This window comes from Pelophylax lessonae, assembly GCF_965119305.1.
Source record: "Pelophylax lessonae genome assembly, chromosome: 4".
NCBI lineage: Eukaryota > Metazoa > Chordata > Amphibia > Anura > Ranidae > Pelophylax > Pelophylax lessonae.
In genome coordinates this window covers 40,310,315-40,327,083 of record NC_138771.1, presented here as the reverse complement: position 1 = coordinate 40,327,083, position 16,769 = coordinate 40,310,315, and the positions used below count along the sequence as shown (strand labels likewise).

The window sequence follows — 16,769 nt, the reverse complement described above, 5'->3', positions numbered from 1 at the left end:
TTTGGCTGGCTTCTGTCGGACAAGTGTGCTGTAAAACCAGCAGCTGCCCACAGTGTTCTGGCAAGGGGGGTTGTCCCCTATCAGAACACCACAGCTCAGCGGGGGAGATTGTTACGTCGGATTGTTAGTATGGCTATTGCACTAAAAAACAGTCCAGATATCTAACTATCTATATATAATAATAATAATAATAATAATAATAATAATAATATATAAACTATCCAGTTTTTTCAATAAAATTATTGGAGTACACTATGAGGATTTTGTATCCCTTTTCCTACATACACGCCTGAGCCTTTTAGGAACAAGGAGAAAGGAGGAGGAGAGGAGGCACAAGTGGACCTAGGAGACACAGAAACACCCTATGGTGGGGGAAACCACCTAAGCCTGGCTGATCCCCTTTGTCATAAGACAAGAGAGGATCCACGTCATTTGGTGAGTTTTTTGGTATTCCCCCAACACTCGTGGCATCCTTTGTCTATACTCCATGCATGAGGTGGCAGCGCAGTCTTCTCCTTCTGGGATTTGTTGAACACTTTGATTATTCTGCCTGGAATTCCCAACCTTGTTTTGGACTCATTATAATTTAATCTGGACTGTTTTTTTTAGTGCAATAGCCATATTTCTTGGTTTTACACTTGGTTTAACCACTTAAGCCCCGAAAGATTTTACCCCCTTCCTGACCAGGGCCTATTTTGCGATTCGGCATCTGCGTGACTTTAACTGACAATTGCGCGGTCGTGCAATGCTGTACCCAAATGAAATTGATGTCCTTTTTTTTCCCACAAACGGAGCTTTCTTTTGGTGGTATTTGATCACCTGTGCGATTTTTTGATCATGTGCTATAAAAAAAAAAAGAGCGACAATTTTGCAAAAATAACAATATTTTTCACATTTTTTTATATGAAATTCCCCCCCCCCCCCAAAAAAAAAAATGTAAAAATCAAATTTTTTTAACATTTTAGGCCAATTTGTTTTCTGCTACAAATTTTTGGTAAAAAAAATTGCAATAAGCGTATTTTGATTGGTTTGCGCAAAAGTTATCGCAGCTACTAACTACGGGAAAGATTTATGTCATTTTTATTGTTTTTTTTTTTAACTAGTAATGGCGGTGATCTGCGATTTTTTTTGCGGGACTGCCACATTGCGGCGGACAGATCGGACCCCTAACTGACATTTTTGACTCTTTTGGGGGTACCAGTGACATTACTACAGTAACCAGTGCTATGAATATGCATTGTTATTGTAATAATGACACTGGCAGGGAAGGGGTTAACTTTATTGGTGATCAAGGGGTTAAATGTATGCCTGGTGCTTTCTGACGTGTGTGGGGGGAGGGGATTGTGTGACACAGGCACAGATCGCAGGTTCAGCTATGCTGAATCCTGTAATATGTCCCTGCCTGTCACATAGGAGATCCGCCGCTTTATTTACACAAGCGGGCGGATTTCCTCACGCGATCCCCGATGATCGGGGAAGAGCTGCGGTGATCACCGCCTCTCCTCCCCTGGCCCGACTCCCGCTGTGTCTGAATATAGCGGGAGCGAGCCTCCGGTGGGGCGCGCGTGCCGCCGAGAAGTGGAGGAGTCCAGTGACGTAGGTCTACGTCGCTGGACTATAACGAGCCACTTTGACACAGTACCAGCTCAGTGAGCGGTCGGCAAGTGGTTGAATAGAACAAGCGCGGACCTGTGGGGTAGGTGGTTTCACCGAACCCATGTTGTTTTTTCATTCAGTTTGTTTCCATAGCGGGAAGGGGCTCGGCAGCTGCTTATCACTTCTAATACCTTTTATATTTTCACCAATATTTCTGTTTCACTGATAGAGGTGGTCCTTTGGCGTGGGTGAATATATTTGTTTTTCATTAAATAAATTGACTGTATACGGTGTATAAAGTGAGGCCGACTCGATGGACCACTTGGTCTCTTTCTGCCGTCATTCTTCTATGTTTCTACAAGAAAAATGTGAGCACAGATGTAAAACATTTAGGAGAAGAGCGGGTCTATATCAATGAAAATGCCGGTGTTGAATTGGCCCTTCTTATCACTATTCAAGTGATCAGTACTGTGCAGTAGAACTTACTTAGCATGTGAAACGAGAGCTCCGAACAAATGATCCTTCAATGCCTGACATGTTTACTTAACGTCTAGCACAGAGGCACTTAATGGTCACACAAGGCAAGCTAATTAGAAATAGCTTTGGGTCAAAGAATTACAGTGTCAGGTGTGCGAAGGAGACAAGCGTGAATTAGGAGTGCGGGAGAAATTAGCTTGTCGCTTATCATAATAATAATGATAGTTGTAAAACAACACATTGCCAGAGACTGTCGCCGGGGAAAGAACCTTGTCTGCTTCGTTCAAAAGTTTTATTAGTAATAGTTTTAATTGAAAAATACTGACAAAATGTGATCTTCCAGAATAATATAAAGTTTAATCTTTGCTTCCAGACCCCTCTGTATTTAAACTCTTAACCTCTGTGAGATTTTACCCCATTCATGGCCAGGGCTTTTTTAGCTATTCAGAAGTGGCGGCCGTCCATTGGGGGCGTAGGGCCCCCCCTATCCATGCCTCCGGCCCCCTAATCTACATGCAGGGCGCCGGACGTATGGATTCCAATGGGTTTTTTTTTTTTTTTTTAAGCACGTGATTAGAGTCAGAGGCTCTAATAGGCTTAAAAAAGGGTGGGCTCGGGGAGCAGAGCACTTAGCCCACCCAGTTGTGTGATAATAGCGAATGGATATTCGCTATTGCCACACTGATTCTCCTCCTGGCCAATCAGGAATCGGGAAGCTGAGACCTGATTGGCTGAAAGGAGAAGCCATGCTATTGGCCAAGAAGGAGGCAGAGGGAGGAGACACAGGGGAAGCCCACGGAGGAGACTGAGGGGGAAGCCGCCACTGCCTGCCCAGGGTGAGTGAGCCAGCGAATGGAGGGGGGGGGGGAATGGGGGGGTCCATCTGCTGCCCCCCCGACCCATGGAGCACCAGCCACCACTGCTATTCAGCACTATTAACCACTTGCCGACCAGCCGCCGCAACAGCATGTTCCCACAAATCGCCATACCCGTACGGCGGTCCGCGGCAGTGATCCTGGAGGCGAACGTGCGCGCCCACAAACGTGCGCGCCCACTCGCCAGCAGGGAAGCTGATCCACGGGGCCGGTGACTGCAATTGCCACCGGGCACCCGCGATCGCTGCCTGTGACAAGAGAACGCCGGTATGCTGTTGTAAACACATCAGACCGTTGTTCACACAGGAATCAATACAGAGCTCCTGTGAACCTCCTATTTAGGAACACAGGTCTCTGTATTGATTTCACAAGCATGTCACCCCCACACAGTTAGAAAACCCCCCCTAGGCTCACACTTAACCCCTTGATCACCCATAATGTTAACCCCTTCCCTGCCAGTGTCATTATTACAGTAACAGTGCATATTTTTAGCACTGATTACTGTAGTAATGTCACTGGTCCCCCCAAAAGTATCAAAAATGTCAGTTAGGGGTCCGATCTGTCCACCGCAATGTCACAGTCCCGCTAAAAATCGCAGATTGCCGCCATTACTAGCAAAAAAAAAACAAAACAATAAAAAATACATAAATCTTTCCCGTACTTAGTAGACGCAATAACTTTTGCGCAAAGCAATCAAAATACGCTTATTGCAATTTTTTTTTACTAAAAATATGTAGCAGAATACAAATTGGCCTAAAATGTTAAAAAATTTAGATTTTTACTTTTTTTTTTTTTTTTGAGAATGTCATATAGCAAATGTGAAAAATATAGTTTTTGTTTTTTTCAAAATTGGCACTCTTTTTTCGTTTATAGCGCAAAAATAAAAATCATAGGTGATCAAATGCCACTAAAAGAAAGCTCTATTTGTTGGAAAAAAAGGACGTTAATTTTATTTGGGTACATCATCGCACAACCGTGCAATTGTCCGTTAAAGTAACGCAGTGCCGAATCGCAAAATAGGGCCTGGTAAACTTCCCTTACATAGAGGAACAGATATAGAACCAGATTAGTAAATAGGACACACCCTCAGCCATGCCCCCTAAAGGTGAATTATACAAAAAAATAGATTAGAAAAGTGTTTTATTTTATTTTTTTTTTTTTAACCACTACTATTTCTGTATAAATACAACAATTTAGAAATTGGATGAAAGGTTTAGCATTGGGAAAAAACTTTTTAAAAGATAAAAAGTGCATTTTATATAAACGTTATAGATCAGACCAAAATGAGGGACAAATGAGGAGGGAAGAGCGACAGAGGGACTTTGTTCCAAATCAGGGAAAGTCCCTCAAAATCAGGGACAGTTGGGAGCTATGACGCTATACTGGTAACGGCGGTGATCGGCGACTTATAGTGTGACTGTGATAGGGTGGCGGACAATCTGGCGCTAACAGACTATCTGGGAGGGTCACTAACTGACACTGACATCGCTATTGACACTAATAAAGTGATCAGGGATAATACTATACATTGACACTGTACTAATGACACTGGCTGGGAAGGAGTGAATATCTAGAGGCAATCAGGGGGTTAACAGTGTGTCTACCAATGTGTAATGCGCGCTGCTTTTACTTAACTATCTGGCTGCTCTGTGTACAGAGTCCTGTGTTTTGTAAACACAGTACTCCATGCTGTGATTGGACACAGCTGATCAGCACGTCTCAGCTATAAATCATTGGCTGACAAAATTGCATCCAACCACAGCTCGAGTCAGCAGGGGCCGCAACCCAGAAACAGTCGGCAACGTTTAGTTATGTTGCTGAACCTGCATCTGCCAGTCAGTCACAGAAAATCGACTGTGACCGAGTGGCAAGTAGTTAACGGTAAAGTACATTTAAAAGGCAAAACTCTTTTTTTTTCCACTTTGGATCTAGTAGGGGAGGGTTAAAACCATTGTCAGGATTTTTATTTTTTTTTGCCCATCTGGGAGATTTGCCTTCACTTCCTGTCCTGAAGGCTGAACAGGTGAGAAAATATCCTTCCACTGTGAGCAAAATCTCCTCTGGTTGGTCATACACTATTAGATTTCAAACATTGGTATGAAAATGTTTTTTTACATTGGATGACTGGATGGATGAATGTCATTTGAAAGAACTTCAAGATTTTGTTTGCTTTTTTAACATTCAATTTTAGAATGTAATTTCATGAACGAAAACCACATACGCTGTTAGAAATGTGTTTGTCAGTTAAAATTTTTCCATCCTGCTCCTTCAAGATTTCTCATCACTGCGATCAAAGCAGAACATTGATTTGACTCCACTAACGATTAGAAAATTGAACAAATGTTCTTAACCACTTCCATACCGGGCCATTTCTGTCACTCCGCTCCTACATGTAAAAATCACAATTTTTTTGCTAGAAAGTTACTCTGAACCCCCAAACATTATATATATATATATTTTTAGCAGAGGCCCTAGGGAATAAAATGGCAGCCATTGCAACTTTTTATGTCACACGGTATTTGCACAGAAATTTTTCAAACTGTTTTTTTGAAGGTTTATGAATTTTAAAAAACAAAGCTCTAAAGTTAGCCCAATTTTTTTGCATTATGTGAAAGATGATGTTACACCGAGTAGATACCTAACATGGCACACTTTAAAATTGCAAACACTCGTGGAATGACGCCAAACTTTGGTACTTAAAAATCTCTATAGGAGATGCTTTAAAAATTTTTACAGAAGAAATTATTCGGGTTCCGGGTTCAGTGTTTGCCCTGGGAATTGCCAACATCCCTGTATGATAGACCATAAAAAACTCCCCTAAGGAGTGGGACTTTAAAGGCAATGACCAGGACTTGAGTATATCATGAGTATAAACCATTTATTCAACAAATGTAATACAAATTAAATTCACAAAAAGAAATGAAACATAGCATTAAAACATGGCCATAATTTACGTCTCATATACTGGAAATGGCTTAGATGTCCAGAGGAGACCAGACGCGTTTCGGTCAATTGCCTCTGTTGGAAAAGTGCGGCTACCTTTACTGCTGGGGTCGTTTTCCATCCTGCCCCCCATAAATTTTCTAGTTTTGGGGTTTATTCCTTTCTCAAACCCAGAACGAACAACCACACAGATACTCACACATAAAATACATTGAATAAATGGTTTATACTCATGATATACTCAAGTCCTGGTCATTGCCTTTAAAGTCCCACTCCTTAGGGGAGTTTTTTATGGTCTAAAATTTTTTACAGGTTACCAGTTTAGAGTTACAGTGTAGGTAATGGGCTAGAATTGTTACTATCACTCTAATGTTTGTGGCGATACCTTACATGTATGGATTGAACGCCGTTTACATATGTGGCCGCAATAAACGAATGCATTCGCTTACGCATGCGAACACGCGGGGACGGGGGCACTTTACTTTTTTTTTCTTTTTATTGTTTATTTTTTTTTTATTTATTTTTTTTACACTTTTCCTTTCATTTTTAATTTTTTTATCACTTTTATTCCTATTACGAGGAATGTAAACATCCCCTGTAAAAGGAATAGTGAATGACAGGTCCTCTTTATGAGGACATCTGGGGTCAATAAGACCTTATATCTCTCCTGCAGGCTAGAAAGCGTGAAATAAATTTAAAAAAAAAACTATCTCGGCTATTCAGCCAAGATCAGTGCAGTATTGAAAACTGCCAGGCCGGGCGTGACGTTGTCCCGTCGCGCCTGGGCCTCCGAGAGTCATAGAGACTTGCAGGGACCATCTGGACCTCACAGTCTCTATGGTGACACTTCCGCCGGTGGGGGATTCCTTCTCCGGCTCGCCAATCGCACGGGCGAGCCGGTAGAAGCACCAGAGGGCGGCGGGAGGGGGGGGAGGATGTCCCGTCCCGCCGCCTGTAAGAACGATCAAGCAGCTGAACAGCTGCTATGATTGTTCTTATGGTGAAGGGAATCACCGGCTGCAACAAATGATATCTAAATGATGCCTGCAGCTGAACCCATCATTCAGATATCCTCACTCAAAGCCCTGGACATTATATGATGTCCAGCGGTAAGGAAGTGGTTTTTAAAACATAACATTTTTTATAAAAAATAGAATGTAATTCTACTATTACCAGCTTTGGATTATTATCACAGGAACAAGTGTCCCCATTGGACAATTTTCCCTCTTCTCTACCAGTCCTGGTGGCAACTCAAAATTTAGAATTTTTCCTAACTTATATTCTTAGTGATATTTGTGATCAGGACAATAAGAGAGGGTGAATTTCGGAAATGAGGACAAAGACAGCAATAAAGATATGAAGTCCTAACTCCTCATCACTTATGAATCACAAATATCTGTAAATATCACCCAATGAAAAAGACCATGTGTGCCATGTTTACCTATTAAAAGTGCTATGCTCCTGGCACATCCGACACATGGAATGGTATCTCAGTTGTAAGATAACATGCAGGTGTGTGGCTCCTGCTATAGTGATTCTGGGTCTCATAAAGTAAGGGAACCTCCAAAAAATTGCTACCTCTACCTGTGCCTCCTAAATGCTAACATAGTACAGGTGTGGTCTCTTGGGAAGAAATATGGTATGGAGGAACTCCGTACATTATTACTGCACACAAGTGGCTCATATCTGAGTTGGGGACTGCCTTAACATTTGGTTCTTCACATGACTGCAGTCTCCTCCTGGTCCCAGGTGGTGAGCACGCCTTCCAGTGAGATGTTGCCCCGTGTTCACAGGCGCGGCCAGACCCTACCCACATATGAAGTGCTAGTGCCCATAAATAGTGTAAACATGTAAATAGGTATTTATTGCCTATGATCATCAGCTCCACCTATTGGCCATAATGAGCTGAGTGATCACAGATGTTGAGGTAAAATCCAAAGGAATGACTGTTTATTGAACAGAAATACAGGTTTTTATACACTTCAAACGTAGGTCAGTCACCACATGAACAATAAAACCAAATATTTACCCAAAACATCACCCAATAGTTAGATAATGAAGTAGAGTTGACACAAGGCTAATCCCATCATGTAGGAACCTCCAAGAGTTTGCCAAATTAGCCAACAGACAGAAACAATAGGTGAAGGTGACTCAAATAACTAAATTAACAATTGGAATGCACACCTATGAGGCACACAATGGGAGAGAAACACATAATATAAACAGTGACCCCACATCAGATTGGCTGGCAACAGCCTACAACAGTCTATGAGACAAACTCATACAATGTTCCAGTAGTCTGAAAAGGTAGAATTAATAGATCTCTTGAGGGATATTGTTGATAAATATTTCTATCCCAAGAGAAGGACCCTCTCCAACCCAGTCTGCAAGAGGGCCACCATATTCCCTCTGATCACCAACCTACACAAAATTAATATTGCACCTTCTTTTCAGCTCCAGAAGGGAAGCTCTATTGTCCTTATTCAGAGAAGTAATCCAAGCCTCGCTCTTAGCATTCATCACATGGCTGTCCATCATTAGAGATCAATCTGCTCTCTCCATGGGCCATAATCAGTGGGTAGGAGGCTTGCCCCTAGTCCTCTCTAAAAGCCCTTGTCCTGGTGGGGTCTGTCACAGATCTGCTCCTCAGACACTCCAATCTCCAGACCAGGTCACCAATGAAACCCCTCTTTTAGGGGGGGCGGGTGACCTCCCTGAAAAATTTGGGGTCCCTAGCTGGAAGTGGCGGGGGAGAACCGACCCTGGCTGCGGGAGTCCCCGGTGGCTGGGGACGCCGCGAGCGGTCGCACGGTAATCGGCGGTAGCACCTCGCAGCCCCAGCGGCACAAACTTGTCGAACTTACAGGGCAAAAATCTCCGGAAACCTAGGTGGTAGGGGGTTGAAACTCGGTGGGCCGGGGGTCCAGGAACCCCTCTAGGTCTGGTGAAAGTTTGGGGTCTCTGGGAGCAACGGACGGGGAGCAGCGGCCTCCCGAATTAGCCCTGCAAATCGGGTCACCTTGACATGGCGGCCTCCAAAAGCCGGTAACATACAGTCTGCAGAGCCCAGAGCAAATCAAAGCATTTACTTGCTGCTCTGCTGATTACAGCATAGCCACAAGAACTAAATTTGCCTAACCTTACTAGCAGCCTATCTGGGAAGGTGCTACATCCAGAACACCTTGTATTTTTTTCAATGAATTTTCGCAGTCGAGTAGAGGGTCGGTGCTGTCTTGATCTTGTCCAATCAGAGAATGGTAAGAATTGTATTTATTGAAAACAACACAAAGTGTTGTGTGAATGGTGGCGCCAAGCAAGCCTCTATGTACAGAGGGGGAAGCCTATTAGCCCAGCACCTGGAAGATCGTGGTGCCGAAGTGCCGAGTACTAAAGTGGTTGTCAGCTTCCCCAGTGGCCCCTCCGGTTAGACATACAGTATATATACTTACATTGTGCCAAGCTGGATCAATGTACCTTTGGATTAAAGATCATACCTGGAGTTCATCTTTAAATGATCACAGCAATTTTTCCTATCCCTAACTTTAGAAGAGCTTAAACCATGAACTTTGATATGAGTGGCCCTGGAGATGTGTACTGGAGTCATAGACATACACAATTGAGTGTTATGTGTATGTCTGAAAAATGTCAAGGGAAAAATATAATTTCATAACATAAGCGCCATTAAATTTCTGGAAGTAGCTGTACTTGGACAAGAGATATGTTCTGAGAAAACAGACAGTAGGCGGTGTCCATTGTAGACAGACACGCTTTCACATTCTTATGTGAAGTCTGTTGATATGGAAACACTGTTTTTCCATTGTTGATATATATGGATATAACTTCATTATCGTCGCCAAAGGTAAATCAAGCTGTATGACACATAAAACACATATACAAAATGCTAAATCAAACTGAGCCCGAATAAAATAATACAATATTTGATTATGCAATTCATTCAAAAATTACCAGCAATTTTGAGCATTTTAATGTAATTCGTATCTTCTCTTCTAGAGCGGAGTTAGCAATAAATTACTCTTCTGCCCTGCCCGGTACAGAGAGGAGCCGTGACACCATCAAATCCAATATTAGACCACCAATAGCTAAATGGAGACACAACCAGACTTTGTCAATGAAAATCAGGTAAGTCCTTTGGTACTGTAAAGAGACACTCCTCGTCCAATTGGTGGGTGTACAGTGGCACAAGATAAGCTTTTCAGGTCCATTTTTATTGCTCTAGAACAGTGGACTACCAGATGTGGCTCGTTGTTTGCCTTTATTTGGCCCTAGACGCGCTATTCAATCCACAACTGACACCAATGATGGGGCACCATTCCTCCCCCTCACAACAGTGGTAGGGCACAATTCCTCCAACAGGCACCAAAGATGGGGTGCTATTCCTCCCACTCATATCATCAGTGGGGTACTATTATTCTCACTGATACCAATGATACTGATACTGATACCAATAATGGTACACCATTATCCTTAAAACCAATGAGGGGACATTGTTTACTCTCTCTGATGCTGGGGCATTTTCTACTCCCACTGGTCACAGTCTGGACCCCATTAAATCTGAAGGGCAGACAACTGGCCCTTTGTTTAGAAAGTTTGGAGTATTCCTACAGCTGCATCCAACAGATCAGGGATTATACTCTTCTTATATGCCCTGATGGAACTTTGAGTACCACGAAGGAGGCAATGCACAGGACCATCCCGAATCGAGCCATTGTTAGTCCAGGCCTTTTGGAAAAAGCGCCTACTATAGAACACTGGGTGAAATAAGTTAACGCAATTATGGAAGATAAGAAATGGGTCTGTACCAATAGTAATAGATCAGAAGAGTTTCATGCTAAATGGGAACCATGGATCAAATATAGTACGGCGAATAGGAGTTTATAGTCTCCTGTTCCATCAAAGGGACGTGATCCCCTTTTCTCTTGTTTAAATTTTTTTATTTTTTTATGCTGAACTTTGCCTATTAGGTATTCAGGAATCTCTACCTTGCAGTATTAGATATTTAGGGACCCCCACCCCCTTCTTTTTCCTTTTTTTTTCTCGTCCTTTTTCCTTTTTTAATGAATAGTCGAAAGTCTTGGAGATTTGTACGGGTTGTCTTTTCTTGTCTTCTATTTATTTTTCTTTCAATTAAATGTATAAGTGTCTTAAAAATAAAGATTATAGAAAAAAAAAGTGTTGAGCCCTGATCTAAAACTAAAGGTATATTTGAGCCCTCACCTTTTAAAACAACCTATTGAGTTTAAAATACAAATGAAAAGCAACCCTTTAATGTATACATGAAGAAAAATGTTTTTCTTTTCCATTTTTTAGAAGTGATCATATACCCCCTGTCCTCAGCTGCATATGAGAGCTGGGGATGGAGAAACAGCAGTACACTAATCTTTCCAGTGAACAGCTGTCTGAGGTGGGGGGGGGGGGCGTGTCAGCGCCACTCTGAGCACTGGAGGAGAGCAGGGTGAGTTCTCAGCACAGCCCGAAAACTGACCACACCATGCTCTCATGCCTAGCATGGTCCGTTTTTAATGTGAAAGCAGAGGGACTAGCAGGAACACCAGGGATTTCACATAAAGGAAGCAATACAAAGAACACAGGATACTTTTTCATACAAGTACATGGTACAGCAGGCATATATCAGGAATATAAAATGTTGGGGTAACATATTCTTTAAAAGATAAATATAACCATTTATATTTGAGCGGCGCATCAGCAAATGCTATGTCGCGTGTTAAAGTGTATTGCTTTTAAGCAGCCCATTATTTTCAATGGACCAAAATGTTCCAAAAATAATATGTACCGTGAAATAATTGACACAACACACATATTGTGGCACCACAACACTTCAAAGTATGTAACGTGCGCTGATGCAGGTTGCAATGTTGTGCGCTTTTCTGTAACACATAGATGTAAAACAGCCCTTAGAAACACCCATATGCTAATTCTTACAAAACAGGTAACACTCTAAGGTCCCATTCATATATGAATTTATTTGTCTGAAATGAATAGGGAGCCCTATGTGCGACAAATGAGGCAAAGTCGCTCATGCACCCTTTTTTAAGCACTGAGCTCTGCATGATTTTTTAACTGTACATTTTGCTGCCACTGATAGGTGTTTTTTGCATGAAATGCACATCTACTTGCTATGTTTGGGGTGGCATTAGCAATAAATGGCACTGCGAGCAAGACACATGTTTTGTGTACATTTTGTATTATTTTGCGCATGAAACACTATAGTGTGAATATAGCCAGGGCTGCTGTTAGAAATCGCAGGGCCCCGTACAGACTACCAGGCAGGCCCCCCCCCCCCCAAGAAAATATTAAAGATATATTTAGCTAAAATTACAACAAAATCACTATTAGCAGACACAAATATAACATAACTCACATAATTCCTGCTAAATCTAAAAAAAAAAAAACGATGTTAAATAAAAAAGAAGATGAGATGAGAAAAATATACAGGCTGGGCAGTTGGAGCTCAGTGATCAGAGAGACAGAGAGAGAGAGAGAAACAAAGTTACAATTTACAAATAAACTCCTGAGCAGAGATAAGTGCTGGGAGGGGGCCACACAAGGGAGGGGGATTAGTGAGGGACAACAGATAAAAGCTGATAGCAGGGAGAAGGACAGATCAGATTCAGGTGCTGGAGGAAGATTTCTGTATTTGTTGTCCATCACTGATCCCCCTCTCTGTGTGGGCCCCCCTGTGTGCTCGGGCCCCCTACAAGAGGGCTGGTTGTCCCCCCCCCCCCCTATCAGCAGCCCTGAATACAGCCCTATAATAACAGAGCTTTTAGCATACAATGATCAGTCCAGAGTAAAGCTTCATTCACATCTGAGTGCTTTGGAGTTTAAAGCTCCTGTAGCACTCTCTTAGACAAGCTGCTAGGAAAGCTAGGTACATTTAGTTATTTTTGGCTCCACTGCAATCAGTGGAGCATTTGCAATTGCTTTGGGCTGTTCTGAGCTCCACTGGTTGCTGGTTTTATTGTTTACCCCTACCTTCTGGAGGGTCCTAGAATGTAGTGAGTTGGAGAGGCAAATCAGCAACCTGAATATTAATGTTGTCTCAGCAAATCCCTGGGAGAGTGTACCTAGAAGGTGGCTGGGGAAGTACATAAATAGTCCGGTGTCTGGAGCTGCCCTGTTCTTGTGTAGGGGGAGAAGTTCCCAGCCTGAAGGGCTGCTGCCCTTCTAGGTAGCCCAGGTGAAAGTATACCTATACTCATCAAGATCACACCTATGCAGAAGCTGGGTGGCCTGTGTTGCTGAAAGTCTCTGGAATGAATCACGGGATTTCACTGAGGATCTGGTATGAAGAGTTCACTGGAAATATGTCTAATATTGGAAGGAGACATCCAAGTGAGTGCAGACCTAACTGTAGGTCCTGGTGACTGTGGCTGCTGCTATCCTTTGTGCATCAGTACTAGTACTTGTCTGGCCTAGGATATTTCAGACAGTGTCTCAGTGCTGTCCATTTTTGGGGTCATTATTAGGGATGATCGAACGGTTCGGGTCGACCATTGGTTCGACCCGAACATTGGCTGTTCGAAATTCGGCCGAATTCCGAACTTTTTGCAGTAAAAGTTCGGAATTCGGCCACCAGAACCGCCCAAAATGCAATGGGACAGGAACTGGGCTTTAAAAGCCCGTGATTGGCCCAGAAACATCAGTAAAAGCCAATTGGAGTGACTACAGGGTCCAGAGGCCAATCAGGAGTGAATACGCCCCCCATACGCCCCCCAGTATATAACATAGCCCCGCCAAATCTCTAGCACTGTAATAGAGAGGCTGTGGAATAGAGTGGAAGCATTTCTGTTACTCCTGCTGCTCCAGTGTCATTTTGCAATTATTAGTGTGAGGAAAGGAATATGCAGTGTAGTTAGGGTACTATATACCACTATAGTTAGATTCAATAATCTAGTTTTTGCAGGGAAGGTTTTACGTGTCAGGGTGACCGTAGTGTAGTTTAGGGTGAACTGACTCTGCTATGCCAGGGTGACCGAACTCTTCCATGTCAGGGTGACCGTAATGTAGTTTAGGGTGAACTGACTCTGCTATGCTAGCGTGACCCCACTATGCAGATTCTGGGTTAGGGGTATACATATATACATATATATATATATATATATGTGTATATATATATATATATATATATATATATATATATATATATATATATATATATGTATGTATATTTGATTTCATATATATATATGGAATAAAAAAACACAATTTTGAAGCCCTAAAACCCAATAAATGCCCCTAAAAAGTGCCTAGGGCTCTGGGTCATGCCCCAGGGACTATTAATCACACAAAAAAAAGTTCTTAAAAATTTTGGTTTTTGAAAGAGAGCCAATTATTAAAAGAAAATTATTGAAAAAAAAATGAGATTTCTTTGGATTTAGCGTCTGGGGGGTCTAAAAAGTGTACCTGTGAAGTTTCAGCTCTGTAGCATGTACAGAATCAGAAAAAAAAAAGATAAATTTTCTTAGAATTTCAGTAGCGCAGGGATGGTGTTACCCTCCTTTCACACCTGGGCGTTTTTGTTTCAGGCGTTTATTGGGCGTTTTTTGGGCGTCTTTGGAGGCAGGCATGACATCCAAAAACGCAAAACTCAGACTGTTCATTGAGCCAGAAGAGAGACAGTGGCTGTGTGCCTGGCTGCAATTGCGCTGACCTAGTAAAGGAACCTATGATAATTCAGCTGACCCTTTTGGGAGTGAGCATTACACTCCAAAACACTCAATATCCAAAATCCCATGGATTTTAGCTGTGTCTGCTCATAGTTGAGTGTAGTGTCACTTGAAGCTTGTAGCTTGAAAACGTACATGAGCTCCTTTTGGGCTACAACCTTCAAGCGTTTTTAGCCCCATTCGGCTTTAGAGGGAGGACCAAAAATCTAGTAACTAGCTTTCCATTGGCTAAAAATAATTAAAAAAAACATGCACAAGCCTCAAACGCTTGTCTGTACAAACGCTAAGAAAAAAGCCAACAAACAACTAAAGACACTTATCTCAAGTCTGGACACGGCCTTCAGACATGTTCAGTGTAGATAGACCCTTCTATTATTAAATTGTACAAGAGTGGTTACTAAAGTAGTAGAACTCTACTGTACTGTCAATAAAGCATGAACATCCCCTTAATTCCGCAAATAAAAGATGCTGTCCTTTAAAAATGGGTTTATAACATTCAATTGTTGACCTAATTTAGCAGTCAGTACTGCAGACAGGATCCTGATGCTTATGACACTTGCAAGTTCTTGCAACAGCAGAGACACAAAGGGAATTCATAGGAGTCTACACAAAGAAATTCCCATTGGGTCTACTTCTCCTCTACAGATTCATATAATCCTGCAAAAGTCATCTCCTGTTGGTTCTATTCCCTTGAACACTATACACACAGGAGAAGCAAGTAAACAGCACAGATATGTGCCTTAGGGCAAAATTTTACGTTCATATGAAAAATGCTACTTAATGAAATGATTTATTTAACCGCTTGCCGACCGCCGCAAGTACATTTACTGCGGCAGTCAGCCCCTCCTGGGCAAAGCGACGTAGTACTACGTCGCTCGCCCAGGAGCCTGTAGGGGGCGAGTGCGCGCCGCCGGAGGCATGCTCCCACCCCTGCTCCTTCACAGCCATCCCCACGTGAGTGACCGGCGGGTCCGATGTCCGCCGGCCACTCACGATCTCCCGCTGGAGAGGGAGAAAGGCAGGCGGCTAATGTAAACAAAGCCGCCTGTCATTCTCCCTGGTGTAACAGCAGAGACTATATGATCCTGCTATGTAGGATTGTATGTCTCTGTGGTTACATCAAAAGCCACGCCCCTTGACAGTTAGAAGCACGCCCCTACGGACACACTTAACCCCTGGATCTCTAATAAAGTTAACCCCTTCCCTGCCAGTGTCATTTTTACAGTAACAGTGCATAGGTAAAGCACTGATTACTGTAGTAATGTCACTGGTACCCCCAAAAGTGTCAAAACGTTAGTCAGGGGTCCGATCTGTCCGCTTCAATGTCGCAGTCCCACAAAAACAATCGCAGATCGCCACCATTACTAGTAAAAAAAAAACAATAAAAATGACATAAATCTTTCCCTTAGTAAACGCAATAACTTTTGCGCAAACCAATCAAAATACGCTTATTGCGATTTATTTTTACCAAAAATATATAGCAGAAAACAAATTGGCCTAAAATGTTAAAAAATTTAGATTTTTACATTTTTGGGGGGGGGAATTTCATATAAAAAAAATTGAAAAATATTTTTTCAAAATTGATACTCTTTTTTGTTTATAGCGCAAAAAATAAAAATCGCACAGGTGATCAAATACCACCAAAAGAAAGCCCTGTTTGTGGGAAAAAAAGGATGTCAATTTCATTTGGGTACAGCATCGCACGACCGCGCAATTGTCCGTTAAAATCACGTAGTGCCGAATCGCAAAATAGGCCCTGGTCTTTGAGCAGCCAAATCCTCCGGGGGTTAAGTGGTTAATAAAAATATAAAATGTGTTAAAGATGAATTCCAGCTATGACATTTTTTACATAGTTTTATTGGTCTAGCTTGGACCAATGTAACTATGCATATACAGTACCTGTGGGATCCCTCTAGAACACGGGTTTCCAAACTATGACCCAGAGACCAAATGAAGCCTGCTGGAAGATTTTATACAGCCCACAGCTGTCAGTGGCCTGTCACATTGGTCTTAAGGACAGCCTATGGCCTCTGTTTCACTCATGGACATTTCCCCCCATCTGGCCTCAAGCTCAGGTTCCTCCAGATGTACTGCCATTGTACCATTGTTGGTTGCCAGGACCCCGGACATCCTGACAACCAATCATGTGCTTCAGACTTTAGTTGCACTT

At 42.5% G+C, this 16,769-nt stretch overlaps 1 protein-coding gene across 2 annotated transcripts in view; it reads left to right on the top strand.

Moving 5' to 3' along the window:
- ST8SIA2 (ST8 alpha-N-acetyl-neuraminide alpha-2,8-sialyltransferase 2) overlaps positions 1 to 16,769 on the top strand; it is a 504,425-nt gene that overhangs the window by 353,595 nt on the left and 134,061 nt on the right. For both annotated transcript variants that reach the window (XM_082254689.1, XM_082254688.1), the window contains one exon: positions 9,903 to 10,031. In XM_082254689.1, coding sequence (XP_082110815.1) covers positions 9,903 to 10,031 — 129 coding nt within the window. The remainder of the gene's footprint in view (positions 1 to 9,902; positions 10,032 to 16,769) is intronic.